This window comes from Lithobates pipiens, unplaced genomic scaffold, assembly GCF_037356315.1.
Source record: "Lithobates pipiens isolate NorthernLeopardFrog02 unplaced genomic scaffold, aLitPip1_a1.2 Scaffold_28, whole genome shotgun sequence".
NCBI lineage: Eukaryota > Metazoa > Chordata > Amphibia > Anura > Ranidae > Lithobates > Lithobates pipiens.
The window spans coordinates 17634319-17649823 of record NW_027507789.1 but is presented as its reverse complement, the minus strand read 5'-3'; the positions used below and the strand labels follow the sequence as shown (position 1 = coordinate 17649823).

The window sequence follows — 15505 nt, the reverse complement described above, 5'->3', positions numbered from 1 at the left end:
GGCTCTCTGGGGGGAACCCTGATGCAACGCAGGGGCTTTCTGGGGACTCTGATGTAAGGGGGGGGTGCTCTCTGGGGACTATGATGTAAGGGGGCTTTCTGAGAAACCCTGGGGACTCTGATGTAAGGGGGGCTCTCTGGGGACCCTGATGTAAGGGGGAAGCTCTCTGGGGGCCCTGAAATAAGAAGGTGCTCTCTGGGGACTCTGATGTAAGGGGGTGGCTCCCTGGGGGGGACCCTGATGCAAGGCAGGGGCTCTCTGGGGACTTTGATGTAAGAGGGTGGGCCCTCTGGGGACTCTGATGTAAGGGGGCTTCTCTGGGGACCCTGATGTAAGGAGGGGCTCTCTGGGGACCCTGATGTAAGGGGGAGGCTTTTTTGCGCAATTGCGTATAAATAATATACTGTTTTTGTCTGTGTTTACAAAATTGAAGTGGGCAGGTCTATAATGTATACATAATTTCTTTAGCAAGGTATAATGTGTACAATCCCATGACATGGTCAGATATTGGACAGCAATATAGCACTATATTTTTGTGAATTTCTATTACCTAAGCCAAATCACCAACCTGAATAACAGGTAAATATGTGTAAAATCACCTATAATTACTAACTCTATATATTTTCTATAGGGGACTCTGGAGGATCAAATCATCCAGGCCAACCCTCTGCTGGAGGCCTTTGGTAACGCCAAGACCGTCAGGAATGACAACTCTTCCCGCTTTGTAAGTTCAGTTTTTCACAAAAAGTTGCATAGTTAGCCAGGCTGAAAAAAGAGTCAAGTCTATCTAGTTCAACCAATAAAGTTGATGGTTTCTTCCAAAAACTGAAGCTATTTATCTCCAACTCTTGACTTTCTATATTCTTGCAGAAAGCTGTTGGCTTTAGTCGATTAAATCTGGATTTCCATTTCTTTATCTTGTAGGGTAAATTCATCAGAATCCACTTTGCCACCAATGGAAAGCTGGCCTCTGCTGATATTGAGACATGTAAGCCAACCATTGTGATAATCCCAGTCTTAGCAATTTTGGGCAGCCATTAACAAACTATGGAATTTTTGTTCCACCATGTTTTCGGTCAGACGTATTCAGGAATTCTCACTAAATTGGCATTTATCATGAAAACTGACACACCTGTACTCGTGGAAGTGGGTGAGGAGCAAATGTGTGAATAGAAAGTCTTGGTAGCTCCAGTTGGTTGAAGAATAATGATTTCTATAGTACTGTAGGACATAAAACGTAGCTAACATGTTTTGGGGGATTGAGGCTCCCCTCCTTTTTCAAGACTTTGGTATTGTTAGCCCTTGTACACGCGGTCGGACATTCCGACGGAATGTGTCCGATCGGACCGTTTTGTCGGATAATCCAACTGTGTGTGGTCTCCATCGGACTGTTTCCGTCGGAGTATCCGACGAACCAAGTTTTTCAACTTGTCGGTAAAATTTTCCGACAACATGGTCCGATCGGACTTTGTCCGATCATGTGTAGAGAATTCCGATCGGACAAAGTGCCACGCATGCTCAGATCAAATTCCTAGACCAAAGCTATTGGCTACTAGCCTGAATGTAGTACCGTCGTAAAGGAAATAACGTCATCACGTTCTGAACGATCGGACATTCCGACAACTTTGTCCGACCGTGTGTATGCAACAGTTTCGGACAAAATCCATTGGACAAAATCCGACGGATTTGGTTGTCGGAATGTCCGACCGTGTGTACAAGGGCTTAGATCTGGTGGTCATAGATACCGCAGTCTATGGCCGAATATGATAATGGTTTTCTGGAGTTTCTGCTGTGCCTGCAGTAGCCACAGTCCCCCAAAATGTGTTGTTTTTTATGTCATCCACTGATAAAGTGATCATTGTTCTTTAACGAGTTTCCAGACCTTGCATTCATGCACAGTGCTCCTCGCCCACCTCAACGATCTTTACATACTTGAAGGGACCCATACTGAGGATCCTCAATGAGTCGCTATAGACCTACTCACCACCAACAAACTCTAGCGTGATGTCACCCGTGCTTTACAATACTTGTGCACTGATAGCGTTAAATGTGGCTGTTTCTAGTGCACACTCTTAGCCCTTGTACACACGGTCGGACATTCCGACAACCAAATCCGCCAGATTTTGTCCGACGGATTTTGTCCGAAACTGTTGCATACACACGGTCGGACAAAGTTGTCGGAATGTCCGATCGTTCAGAACGTGGTGACGTTATTTCATTATGACGGGACTACGTTCAGGTTAGTAGCCAATAGCTTTGGTGTAGGAATTTGATCTGAGCATGCGTGGCACTTTGTCCGATCGGAATTCTCTACAAACGATCGGACGAAGTCCGATCGGACCGTGATTTCGGAAAATTTTATAGCCCAGCTGGAAAACTTGGTCCGTCGGATATTCCGACGGAAACAGTCCGATGGAGCCCACACATGGTCGGATTATCCGACAACACGGTCCGATCGGACATTTTCCGTCGGAATGTCCGACCGTGTGTACAAGGGCTTATCATTAGTATTATCAAATTTATTACGATGGACAAACAGGACAATTTTTAAACATTTATGCAACAAAGTGTTGGTAAGGAGAGACTGTCCCAGGTTTATTCTGCCCTGCTTAAAATTTTGACTTTAAGTTAAATAAATGTAAAGACCAGCCACGTTTTTTTTTTTTTTTATTGTAGTTCAGAGCTTTAGAGCTGAGAAGTATTGAAGACTCTTTCATGATTTGGTTTGATGCCTGCGTTCCTACTGGGAGATTTTTTTTTTCTTGTCAGGGCCAGAAGTGACGAGAAGTCTTTCTAAGCCTTTGTACACACGGTCGGACATTTCGACAACCAAATCCGTCGGATTTTGTTCGACGGATTTTATCCGACGGATTTTGTCCGACGGATTTTGTCCAAAACTGTTGCATACACACGGTCGGACAAGGTTGTCGGAAAATCCGATCGTTCAGAACATGATGACGTTATTTCGTTATGACGGGACTACGTTCAGGCTAGTAGCCAATAGCTTTGGTTTAGGAATTTGATCTGAGCATGCGTGGCACTTTGTCCGATCGGAATTCTCTACAAACGATCGGACAAAGTCCGATCGGATCATGTTATCATAAATTTTTATAGCCCAGCTCTAAAACTTTGTTGGTCGGATATTCCGAAGTAAACAGTCCGATGGAGCCCACACGTGGTCAAGTTATACGACAACACGGTCCGATCGGATATTTTCCATCGGAATGTCCGACCGCGTGTACAAGGGCTAACAGGGACACCGACAAGAAATAAAGGGTCAGAACTTCCGGCGATTGTTTTTATTCCTGTGCCAGTGCCAACCGCTACCACCATTTCTTGTATGGGTGTCACAGGGACAGGATGTGATAAAAAATTTCCTCCGTATGTGACATGGGTCATATACAGAACTTAAACCCTGGAAGAAATTTTACCTCGTCCCCACTCCATCCAATCTAAAATAAAAAAGAAGGCTAGAATTAGGCTTTAGATTTAAAGTAGAACTATAGTCAAACATTTTTTTTTTTCACTTTAGATAGAGTAAGGAAGGGTTATAACCCCTGTCAGTTTATTTTTTTTTCCACCTGTGTCCCATTGGGTAGATATACCTTCACTTCCTGTCCCATAGCCAAAACAGGAAGTGAGAGATAATCCCCGTAAATTAAGGAAATTCCTTGGGGACTGGCAGGTCACCAGAACTAGTGTCCCCATTGGAAAATTACCTTTCTGGGGATAACCTAAAATTTGGGGGTTTCTTTACTTTCACTTTCAATGATAATGGTAAACAGGACAAATAGAGAGGATGAATAACCCTAGCGGGGGAACAGACAGCAATAAAAACCTTGTGTGTGTTCTAATCCCTCTCCAATCTGTCCAAAACTAAAAAAAAAAAAAAAGTTTGCATTTAGTTATACTTTAATATTTATATCCCCCCCCCAAAATTGGTGGAGTTTGTGAAAAGTTGGACTTGATGGACATTGGTTTTTGTGATTGTTTATTAAAATGCTTGTTTTTATTAGACCTGCTGGAGAAATCCAGAGTCACCTTCCAACTGAAAGCAGAGAGGAGCTACCACATCTTCTACCAGATTTGTTCCAACAAGAAGCCGGAGCTAATCGGTAAGGAACTTTGTTCAGCGATCAGTGTTCCGAAATGTTTGCTGACTCGTGTTTTGGATCCCATTCTTAGAGCAGAATGTATCGGGGAGATAATAGGCTAATTTACACGTTCCTGAGAATTTGTGTCATAAACTCATAACCACTAGCATAATTGTTAGTGGAACACTAAGGCCCCTTTCACACTGGGGCGGTGCGGGCGTCGGCGGTAAAGCGCCGCTATTTTTAGCGGCGCTCTACCGTCGTTTTAGCGGCGGTCTGCGGGCGCTAGCGGGGTGGTTTTAACCCCCGCTAGCGGCCGAAAATTGGTTAAAACCGCCCGCAAAGCGCCGCAAAGCGGCACTTTGCCGGCGGTATTGCCGCGCTGTCCCATTGATTTCAATGGGTAGGAGCGGTTTAGGAGCGGTGAATACACCGCTCCTTCACCGCTCCAAAGATGCGGCTGGCAGGACTTTTTTCACTGTCCTGCCAGCGCACCGCTCCAGTGTGAAAGCCCTCCGGCTTTCACACTGGAGTGAAAGGGGTCGGTTTTTTTCAGGCGCTACACAGGCGCTATTTTTAGCGCTGTAACGCCTGAATACCGCCCCAGTGTGAAAGCAGCCTTACTGCTCATGTTCAGTTACTACAAGGAATAAGCAAAACTTTGGTTTTTGGGAGTAAAACCATATGAAAAATGTTTTGTCAGCCAATCACTAGTGAATAGGGATGAGCAAAACTGACTGCTTTCACTTCACTGGAAATGTGGGACATTTTGGCGAAATTTATCATTTTGGTGAAATACATTGAGGTGAAATAAGGAGTTGTTATTAAGGATGAGCTTTGGCTTGACTTGGGTTTGGTCTCAACCCATGTTTGGCCAAACTCAAAAGAAAAACAGTAGAGGGGCCAATCAGCTGCTGATGGGGGATTTCCCGCCCTGCATCGAAAACACAAAGGGGCGGGGACACTTCTGACATCATTGACCTAATAGGGCTGCATGACTATACTTGGTCACATGGCTATCATTAGATCAATGATGTCACAAGCAATCCCACCCCTTTGGTTATGTGCTGGTGCAGGGTGGTGGAATCCCCTGCCAGCAGCTGCTTGGCTCGGCACGCATCCTTGTGGGTTCAGCTTGAACCCAAGCTCAATCCCTAGTTGTAATGACTTCTGAGGATTAAATGCTCCTTTTACTGAAACTGGATCTTTTCTAACAGACCCTCATCAGCTGGGTTTATAAAGTTAGATATTGAGGAGCCCTAGTGCTAATGTTTCATACAAGCGGTCAAAAAAATTAACTATATTTATATATCTGCTCAGCCCTACTACCAGTGGAGTAATTAGAACCTTCAGGGCCCCGATGCAAGAAACCATGAAGGGCCCCCGGAACCCCAGCCAGGGTCCTTCCCTCCGAATCCGGCGGTGGAACTCCAGGGCATGGTCACAGGTATGACCTTTGTGAGCCCTGTAGTTCCACCACTGGTATCAGCAGTTTTTATTTATTTTTTTACTGTCCCTAGGCAGGATTGGGTCCCCGTCCCCAGAAGAGATGAGGTCCTTTTCTCCAGGGCAGATGAAGTTACTGCCCCCAGGGGAGGTGGGGGTCCCTGTCCCCAGGGGGATATGGAGGGGGTATGTAATAGTGTGTGCTAGCTGCCTATGCTGCTGCCGGCCATATGTAGAGAGGGCTGCATGGGCCCCCTGCATCACAGGGCCCAGTTGCGGTCATGACTGCTGCACCCCCTATAGTTACGCCCCTGCCTACTACTAAATCTCTCCATGATATATAAAGCTCTCCCCATCCGGCATTGCACTTATTCCAGCTCGTTCTTCTCAGTTTAGGTTTCAGTAAATGAATCATGTTTGGACCTTTTGATATATTGATGTTCCTACTCACAATGGTTCCCCCGAACACATATTTCTTATATCTGACATTTATAGCAAACAACAATGGCATTTTGTATTGAATTTATATACTAAATGTATATGTTATATGTCCTCCAGACATGCTTCTGATCACCACCAACCCATATGACTTCCCATTCGTCAGCCACGGGGAGATCACCGTGGCAAGCATTGATGATGCTGAAGAGCTGTTGGCCACTGATGTAAGTCCAGGAAGAACTTTAATGTAAAATTGGCTGACAGTAGAGATCAAACGGAAAAGGAATTCCCATTACTGGTAGAAGCAGCTCGGATCTCTTTGTAGTCATTTAACTCAAAGCAGCTTCTCTTAGCATGATATAGCCCTCAAGTCACAACCTCAGACACTATGTATGCAGGGCCGTTTTTAAGGCAGGGCAAAAGGGGCAGCTGCCCTGGGCCCTGTCATTGTTGTGGGGCCCAAAGCAGCTGTCTCATACTTGCCAACTATCCCAGTTTAAATTTTCTTGCCTCTTGCTGTGTCCTGTTATCTCAGTGTGAAGTGCTGCTACTAATGCTGCCCAGCTCTGCCCTATTGTTGTGCACAGATGACTCACCTGCAGACCCTGTGTTTACATGTAAATAACCAGCATTCATATGTAAATAGAAGCAGCTTTCATATGTAAATAGCTGCATAGATATGTAACTAAAGGTGGCATCCATATGTATAGCATGACCCCTGGAGTGACGAGATGATGTGCTGTAACGAATCAGTGAGCTGTAATGTGTGCTGTAACCTCTAGCAACCAGTCAGTAAGTGGTAATAATACACTGTAACCTCTAGCAACCAATCGCAATTGCTGCCTGATCTGATTCAGTAAACTGATTTTGAGTCTAGCTGCTATTTATTGTATGTCTCAGAGCAGGTGGAGAGCAAAACTGCATGGGGGGGCCCAAGAAAAGTTTTGCCCAGGGTCCAATCAATATTAAAGACGGCCCTGTATGTATGTTCGCTGGTGAATTCTGTACTGACTGTTCAGGTTTAACTTTTATCATGAACTCAGCCTCTACTTAATGTCCAAAGAAGTGGCAACCACCCCAACCTATAACTAGCCTTTGCAGCAAGGTGCAGATGGAAGGGCAACACACACCGCAAACAAACAAAAGATTTTTGTAGCACACTTACCAATTAGCCTGCAAAACAACCGAATTGGCCCTGTCTAACAGTTTACATTAAAAACAGAGCGTTTTGTTTGCACATATTTGCAGATATGTGCCTAAGCCGCAGTGCCCACGCCAAGGTTCCTCTGTATACTGCGGTACTAATGCTACAATTTCCAGAGCCTTCTAAGTAGGAGCACATAGGGCAGTGGATAGATTAAGGGCAGGTGAGCTTGGAAGGAGCCCACCCCTCCTTAAAGGTACAAGGACGCATATGACGCCCAATCAGAGCACAATGGCAGCGTGTGCGCCCCCCCGCACTCAATTCAACCAACTATACAAAAAAGTAGTAACCGCTCCAACCTATAGCTAGCCTTTGCAGCAAGGTGCATCGTACATCACAAACAAACAAAAGATTTTCCCAGCACACTTACCAGCCAGCCTGCAAAACAACCAAATTGGTCCTGTCTAACCCGGTTACATTAAAAACAGAGCGTTTTGTTTGCATACATTTGCAAATATATGCCTAAGCTCCAGTAACCCACGCCAAGGTTCCTCTGTATACTGTGGTCCTAAATCTACAATTTCCAGAGCCTCCTAATTAGGAGCCGCATAGCACTGGATAGATTAAGGTGTGCTTGGAAGAAGCCCACCCCTCCTTAAGACCCCTTTCACATTGAGGCTAGACATAGTGCCTGTAAAGAGCCTAAAAACTGCCTCCCATGCCGCCCGAGTGTGAAAGCCTGAGTGTTTTTACACTGGGGCGGTGCGCTTGTGGTACCTTGCAAGCATCTTTGGCTCCCAAAATGCTCCTGTCCATTGCAATGAATGGGTAGCGCTTCCGAAGTGCCTGAAAAGTGTTTCGGAAGGGAATTTTTAACCCCTTCTTTGGGGTTAAAAGCGACCCGCTAGCGGCCGAAAAGCTTTATCGTGAACATGGCTGAAGCCCCAGTGTGGAAGGGGGTCTAAAGGCACAGGGACGCATGTGTCGCCCAGTAACAGCACAACGGCAGCAAAGGCATTCAGTGTGCCCCCTCAACCAATTTAACCAACATTGTGCCTGGGGGGGAGACCACCACTCCTTAAAGGCACAGGGACGCACCTGACGCCCAGTAAGAGCACAAAGGCAGCAAAGGCATCCAGTGCGCCCCCTCACCCAATTCAACCAACCTTGTGCCTGGGGGGAGCCCACCACTTCTTAAAGGCAAAGGGATGCAGGTGAAGCCCAGTAAGAAAACAAAGGCAGCGAAGACATCCAGTGCATTCCTGCACAGAATTCAACCAAAAAAGTGTGTAGTGTGGTACCCCCATAGGGGCTGCTGAGTGATGTGGCACACCTGTCACCCTGCCCAGCCTGGCATTCACTTCCCAGTCACTCAAGACAATGAAAAGTCCATCAGCTTTGTTTTTATATTTTATTGAGGGATTAAACTTGGATGGGGTAATGGGTTCATGGGATGCCCTGAAAAGATTCTTGCATTGCTTGGGACAATTTAGATACTTTGCTTCTGCACAACACTTGCTGAAGACTTTCTCTCCTTCTCCCTCCAGCACAATTCTGCAGGTGCAGATAGCACATGGTTAGGCCTGACACTGGGCCTCAGCCAGGCCTTAGCAAAATTTCCTTATTACAGGCAGGGACAACAGGCCCCTATGGTGTAGCAAAATAAAGTTCTGGTGCTAGCTGCCCTCTTTGGTGGACTACTAATCCCAGTCAGCCCTTTGCAGTCCCTGACTGCCCTCCTGACTGCAGCGGCCCAACTTCAATGCCACTAAAATCACAGTCTCTCTTGCTGGCTCTACATCCATCTCAGACTGCCTCCCAGTCCTCTCCGGCATGTCTCTCCCAGCTTTCCTGGCTGTGCCTTTCATTCACAGACACCTGGTGGATCCCTCCTGGAGAGTTGCCCAGCAGTCTTCCCCGCTGTCCTCTCCTGCTCCTTTTCAGGACACTCCTTGGGTTGTGTGGGGTTCCTTCACAGCTCCGAGCCCCTAGCCCAAGGTCACCCTCCCCCCAGACTGGGGGGCTACCTCCAAGGCCCTGACAGACTAACACTCCATCTCCAATTCTTCCACCCAAACAACTCCTCCCCAGCTGGGCTGACTCTAGGTATTTAAGGAGGCCTGCCCCCTGCCAATACAGGTTGGGGGTTGGTCAGGGCTCCTTAGAACACCCCAGACAGCTTAACCCTTCTTTCCCTCCTTCCTTCTAGAAACTTCTAGAAGCAGAAGGGAGGTAACCGAAAGATGATGCTGTCTGTGAGTCACCAGCCTACTCTGAGCCACTCCCAGCCCCCGCAGACCAAAACAAACAGGCCTAGCTAAAAGCCTTGATTTACCTGCTCTACAAAACAATCTCACTCTAGCGCCTACACTAGGTAGAGGCTGTTACAAGTGGCAACAACCTCAATCTATATGTAGCCTTTTCAGCGAGGTGCACGTGGAAGGGCAACGCACATCATAAACAAACAAAAGAAATTCCCCAGCATACTTGCAAGCCTGCAAAACAACCAAACTGCCCCAGTCTAAAGTTAAAAACAGAGAAGGTCTTTACTTAGTACACACTGACTCCTCCTAAAAATGGTAATTACTAATCAATCACATTTTTCATTGGAACGTATCTCTGATTGAGCTACATGCTTTGTTAATAAGACTTACATTTAAATGCCCATCAATGCAGCCTTGTCAGTGTCATTTGCAGCCTTGCATTGCAGCCTTGTCAGTCACTTGCAGCCTTGCATTGCAGCCTTGTCAGTCACTTGCAGCCTTGCATTTAGTCTCGTCAGTCATTTGCAGTCTTTTCTGTGGCTTTGTCATATAAAAATGGCGCCGCTGAGATACAGCGAGAATCTCCTGTATCTCCTGTTTACTCGGCGGCCTCTTTAATACAAAGTCCCGCCCCCTGGACCGGCTTCTATGATAGACAGAACACTGACCTAATGCCGGTGTTCTGGCATATTCAGTCCGGCCATCATATAGCGTCCGCCCCGTACTGCGCATGCGCAGTACGGGGCAGAAGAAGCTTCGTAAAATTTCCGAAGCTGAACGGCGCCTGCGCCATGAGTGGAGGTGGTAGCCCCACCATCCAAGCGGACATAGGGTTGTGAAAATTAGACGGCCCCTCGTGGGCGAGCTTCGCTCGCCACGCTTCGGGCTCGGCCTTGCTGCGCTTGGCTCTTTTTTATTCCTACTCTATGTCCACTTGGATGGTGGGGCTAGAACCTGGACTCAGTGCGCAGGCGCTGTTCATCCTCGGCTATTTTCAGAATCTGTGTTGCTGTGTACTGCGCATGCGCAGTACACAGCGGACGCTATCTGATGGGGGACCTTATATGATAAGACACCGGCTCAGGAGATGGGACTTCCTATTACAGAGGCCACTGAGATTCTCTCTGTATGTAATCTGATGGCGCTCGTCCCGCCCTCCCTCCCGTTTCCCTCCTAGGCAGCCCAAATTGCAGTATTGGCGTTTAACACGCACACACTATTTGCGCCCGATTTTCAGGGTGAAAAATTGCATGTTATGCGCCAATAAATACAGTATATAATGAGCCTAAATAAATCACATGCCTAAAGAAATCAGGCTGGCAGTGGGTGTGGCTACTCTAGAAGCTGATAGGTGCAAGATATTGAGATGATCCTGTAGTAGGAGAGAGATCAGAGCAGGTGTCAGTGTGGGGATGACCCAAAGACCTTGGCTGGAGGTGCCTTTTTAAAATACATGTTCAATCAGCCTTTTCTATCACATATCTTGTTATTTTCTTTTTCTTTATACCAATCCTTGTGAGTGATGGATGTGAAGCTCAAGTAACTCTCCTGTTCTAATCTGCAGAGCGCCATTGACATCTTGGGCTTCACTGCTGAGGAGAAGCTTTCCATCTACAAGCTGACCGGCGCCGTCATGCACTATGGAAACATGAAGTTCAAGCAAAAGCAAAGAGAGGAGCAAGCTGAGCCGGAAGGCACAGAGGGTGAGGAGATGTAAAAAGAGGAAGGGGGGGTCCTGGCTGGAACAAGGGGTGGGCAGGAGAAGCGGCTATCCTGGGCACTGTGGTATCATGTGAGGTGGGTGGGGCACCACAGGGGGATTGGCGGGAAGGGGAAATGCGTTAAGAAGGGAAATTTGGGGGGGGCAGCAGGGAGTAAGAGCTGTTCTAGGAGGACACATTTGGGGAGGTGTGCTTGGAGTGGTGAAGAGAGGGGGGGGTGATTTGTGCTAGGAGGGGGGATTTAGGGGGTTTGTGCTATAAAAGTAATATGGTAAAGGGTAAATATTTTTTTTGGGGGGGGGGTATATGTGCTAGGAGGGGAAATTTGTGGGGGACTTGTGCTAGGATGGGGGGTGGGGAGAATTTATGCTAGAAGGAGGAAATTATGAGGGGGGTGTGGATTTGTCCTTGGGGGGTGAAATTTGAGGGGTAAAGGATCTGTGCTAGGAGGCAGATTTTTTTTTGCGGGCATTTGAGCTGGGGGCACATGGGGAGGGAGAGGATTTGAGCTGGGGGGGGTAAAGATTTGTGCTGGGAGTAGGGATTTCAGCAGGGGGGCAGGTTTGTACTGGGTGGAGGGGGAATTTATGTTTAGAGGGTGAGCATGCAAATTAGTGCTCAATTTTTGCTGGGGGGCAGATGGGGAGATAGAAGAGCTGGGAAGAGGGGGATTTATGCTTAGAGGCTGAGCATACGCTTAATTTTTTTTGGGGGGGGGGGTGATTTTCGCTGACATATAATGCTCATACATGTTGGGGAAGGGGAGTGCAATTTGGCATGTTTGCCCTGGGCTCTAGATTACCTTGTCCTGGCACTGGCTGCCTGGGAAGAGGACCAGGGAGATAAGGTTGGGACCCTGACTGGGAAGACAAGGTGGGGGCCCTGACCAGGGAGATAAGGTTGGGACCCTGACTGGGAAGACAAGGTGGGGGCCCTGACCAGGGAGATAAGGTTGGGACCCTGACTGGGAAGACAAGGTGGGGGCCCTGACTGGGGAGAAGAGGTAGGGGTCCTACTGATCGGGGAGAAGAGGTAGGGGTCCTACTGATCGGGGAGAAGAGGTAGGGGTCCTACTGATCAGGGATAAGAGGTAGGGGTCCTACTGATCAGGGATAAGAGGTAGGGGTCCTACTGATCAGGGATAAGAGGTAGGGGTCCTACTGATCAGGCATAAGAGGTAGGGGTCCTACTGATCAGGGATAAGAGGTAGGGTTCCTACTGATCAGGGAGAAGAGGTAGGGGTCCTACTGATCAGGGAGAAGAGGTAGGGGTCCTACTGATCAGGGATAAGAGGTAGGGGTCCTACTGATCAGGGAGAAGAGGTAGGGGTCCTACTGATCATGGATAAGAGGTAGGGGTCCTACTGATCATGGATAAGAGGTAGGGGTCCTACTGATCAGGGAGAAGAGGTAGGGGTCCTACTTGACTGGGGAGAAGAGGTAGGGGTCCTACTGACTGGGGAAAGGAGGTAGGGACCCTGACTGGGGAGAAGGGAGTGATGGACTGGAAGAAGATGGGGGACCCTGACCACAGAGAGGAAGGGGGTGCCCTAACCAGGGCAAAAAGATGGGGCTTCTGGCTGGGAAAGAAGGTGGGAGTCCTACCTGGGGAGAAGAGGTGAGGGCCCTGACTAGAGTAGAATATACCTGAAAATAAGAACGAAAATGCAAAAATTCAAAAAAACGAAAATTTGAAAATCTGAAATAATAACTAAATGACTAATAATAACTATTACTAATTATTAAATTATAGGTATTGGAATTTTCTTTCAAATTGGCTGTTAGTGAACGTAACGAATACGAATTTATCCGAAGTTACGAATTATCCGAAATAATGAATTCCACATCTAAATGGAACGTAATGAATTACTAATAATAAATAATAATAATAATAAAAATGTTTTATAATTATTATTTTTTATTATTATTAGTTCGTAACTTTCCTTTAGTTTAGATGTGCAATTCGTTATTTCGGATAATTTGTAACTTTGGATAAATTCGTATTCGTTCACTAACTTCTAACTAACAGCCAAATTTGAAAGGAAATTCCAATACCTATAATTTAATAGTTAGCTTTAATTAGTTTGTTATTATTTCGGATTGATGGATTTTCGTTCTTTCGAATTTTCGTTATTATTTTCGGATTTTCGAATTTCAGAATTTTTTCAAATTTTTTGTAATTTTCAAAATAAGGAATACCGCATCTAAACGAATGGAACATAACAAATTCAGATTTTTCCAAATTTATGAATTGATTTGAAATAACTAATTTCGATCATAACAAATGAACAGAAAAAACGAAAAAAATAAACGAATTTAAAACGAACATTACAATTTTTTGTCGGCAGTGCACACAGTGTCTATTTCACACTTTCATTCCTATATTGATAAATATGTTTTGTTTTTCTTCCAGTTGCTGATAAGGCGGCCTACCTGATGTGTCTGAACTCGGCAGATCTTCTGAAGGCTCTGTGCTACCCCAGGGTCAAAGTTGGAAATGAATACGTCACCAAAGGGCAGACTGTGCAGCAGGTACGTGGCCTTGTCGAAGGACAGGGCTTTTTTTTCAGGGGGAACGTGGGGGAATGCCGTTCTGACACCTCCAGCACCGACTGTATGTAATGGCAAGGGGGTGCTGGGGTGTGCTGGAGGATCTATTAATGCTGGCTGCTGGGGGATCTATTGTTGTGGGTGGGTCTCTTGTTGCTGTGGAGGTCTATTGTTGCTGTGGGGGATCTATTGTTCCTGGGGGGTGGTTCCCATGTTGCTGGGGAGGATTTGCTGTTGAGGGAGGGGCCTATTGCTGGCTGACTGAGGGTCTATTGATGCTGGCTGCTGGGAGATGTATTATTGCTGAGGTGGATCTATTGTTACTGACTATAGGGGATCTATTGTTACTGCATTCCTTGTTATCATTAACAAATTCAATACACATTAAATGTTTTCATGTTTTTTTTTTTTTTGCTTGTAAAAAAAGAGATTTGGGGTCTTTTTTACCCCCAGATCTCTCCACAAAGAGGATTTGTCATGCTTATTTCTATTACAAGGGATGTTTACATTCCTTGTAATAGGAATAAAAGTGATATAATAAAAAATTATAATAATTAAAGGGACAGTGTAAAAAAAAAAGTAAAAAAAAAAAAAATAATAAAAAAAAACGTTAAAGCGTCCCATCCCTCAGTGTTCGCGCACAAGAGCGAACGCATATGTAAGTCGCGCATGCATATGTAAACGGTATTCAAACCACACATGTGAGGTATCGCCGCCAACGTTCGAGTGAGAGCAATAATTCTAGCACTAGAACTCCTCTGTAACTCTAAAGAGGTAAACTCAAGGCGTCAGCTATGGACATTTTTAAGTACCGCAGTTTATCGTCATTCCACGTGCGTGTGCAATATTAAAGCGTGACAAGTTAGGTATCTATTTACTCAGTGTAACACCATCTTTCACATTTTACAAATTAATTGAGGTAACTATCGTGTGTTTTTTTTTCGCCAAAAAAATAGCATTCAAAAAACCGCTTTGCAAATACCGTGTGACCAATGGCAGCATGTGTTTTTATTTTTTTTTGGGGGGGGGGTGGCAAACAACATCCCCTACCACAGCACCTCCCCCTCCTGGTCGGTCTACTTACCCCATCTAGGCAGAAAGGATTAACCACCGCTCCAAGGTAATCCTGGAGGACTGAAGCTCTGTCTCCTATTGATGAGCCCCAGGTGCTGACCATTACACACACACTGAGCAAACAAGCAGGACAAAACTCTGGACAGCCGCACACTGGAAAAAGACCTGAAATCCCATCTTCAATTGAAACAATGTGGGTCACATCAAAACAATATAAAAAAATCCACAGCAAAAGGAATAACAGGGTAAAAGAAAATACTGACGCGTTTCGCACAGCAATCAGTGCTTACTCATAGCTCTGAGTAAGCACTGATTGCGGTGCGAAACGCGTCCGTTTTTCCTGTACCCTGTTATTCCTCTTGCTGTGGATTTTTTTATAATGTTTTGATGTGACCCACGTTGTTTCAATTGAAGATGGGATTTCAGGTCTTTTTCCAGTGTGCGGCTGTCCAGAGTTTTGTCCTGCTTGTTTACCCCATCTAGGCATCGGGCAACGCCAGACATCAAGAAGCTGCGGAGATCAGGGAATTGGGTAGCGGCTTCTGTGTCTTCTCCTCATCCCTCCTCCTCGCTTCCTGTGCGTCGCCTCCCCTCCTTCTAGGCATCCAATAGGATCGCCTGTCCTTTCAGCCAATTGAGCGATGGGTAACAGACCCGCTTCCCGATTGGCCGGGAGGAGGATCAGTGTTGCAACAGCGATTATTCATTCACTGTTCTGCGCCACGAGTCCACCCTACTTTGAAGCCTATTAGAGCCGATGGCTCTAATCAGGTAG

General features: G+C 46.2%; 1 protein-coding gene across 1 annotated transcript in view; it reads left to right on the top strand.

Annotated features, from left to right (window-relative positions):
* LOC143934966 (uncharacterized) overlaps window positions 1-15505 on the top strand; it is a 131428-nt gene that overhangs the window by 27333 nt on the left and 88590 nt on the right. Inside the window, 6 exon segments of the mRNA XM_077458511.1 lie at window positions 632-724; window positions 925-988; window positions 4017-4115; window positions 6099-6202; window positions 10951-11089; window positions 13520-13638. Coding sequence (XP_077314637.1) covers window positions 632-724; window positions 925-988; window positions 4017-4115; window positions 6099-6202; window positions 10951-11089; window positions 13520-13638 — 618 coding nt within the window.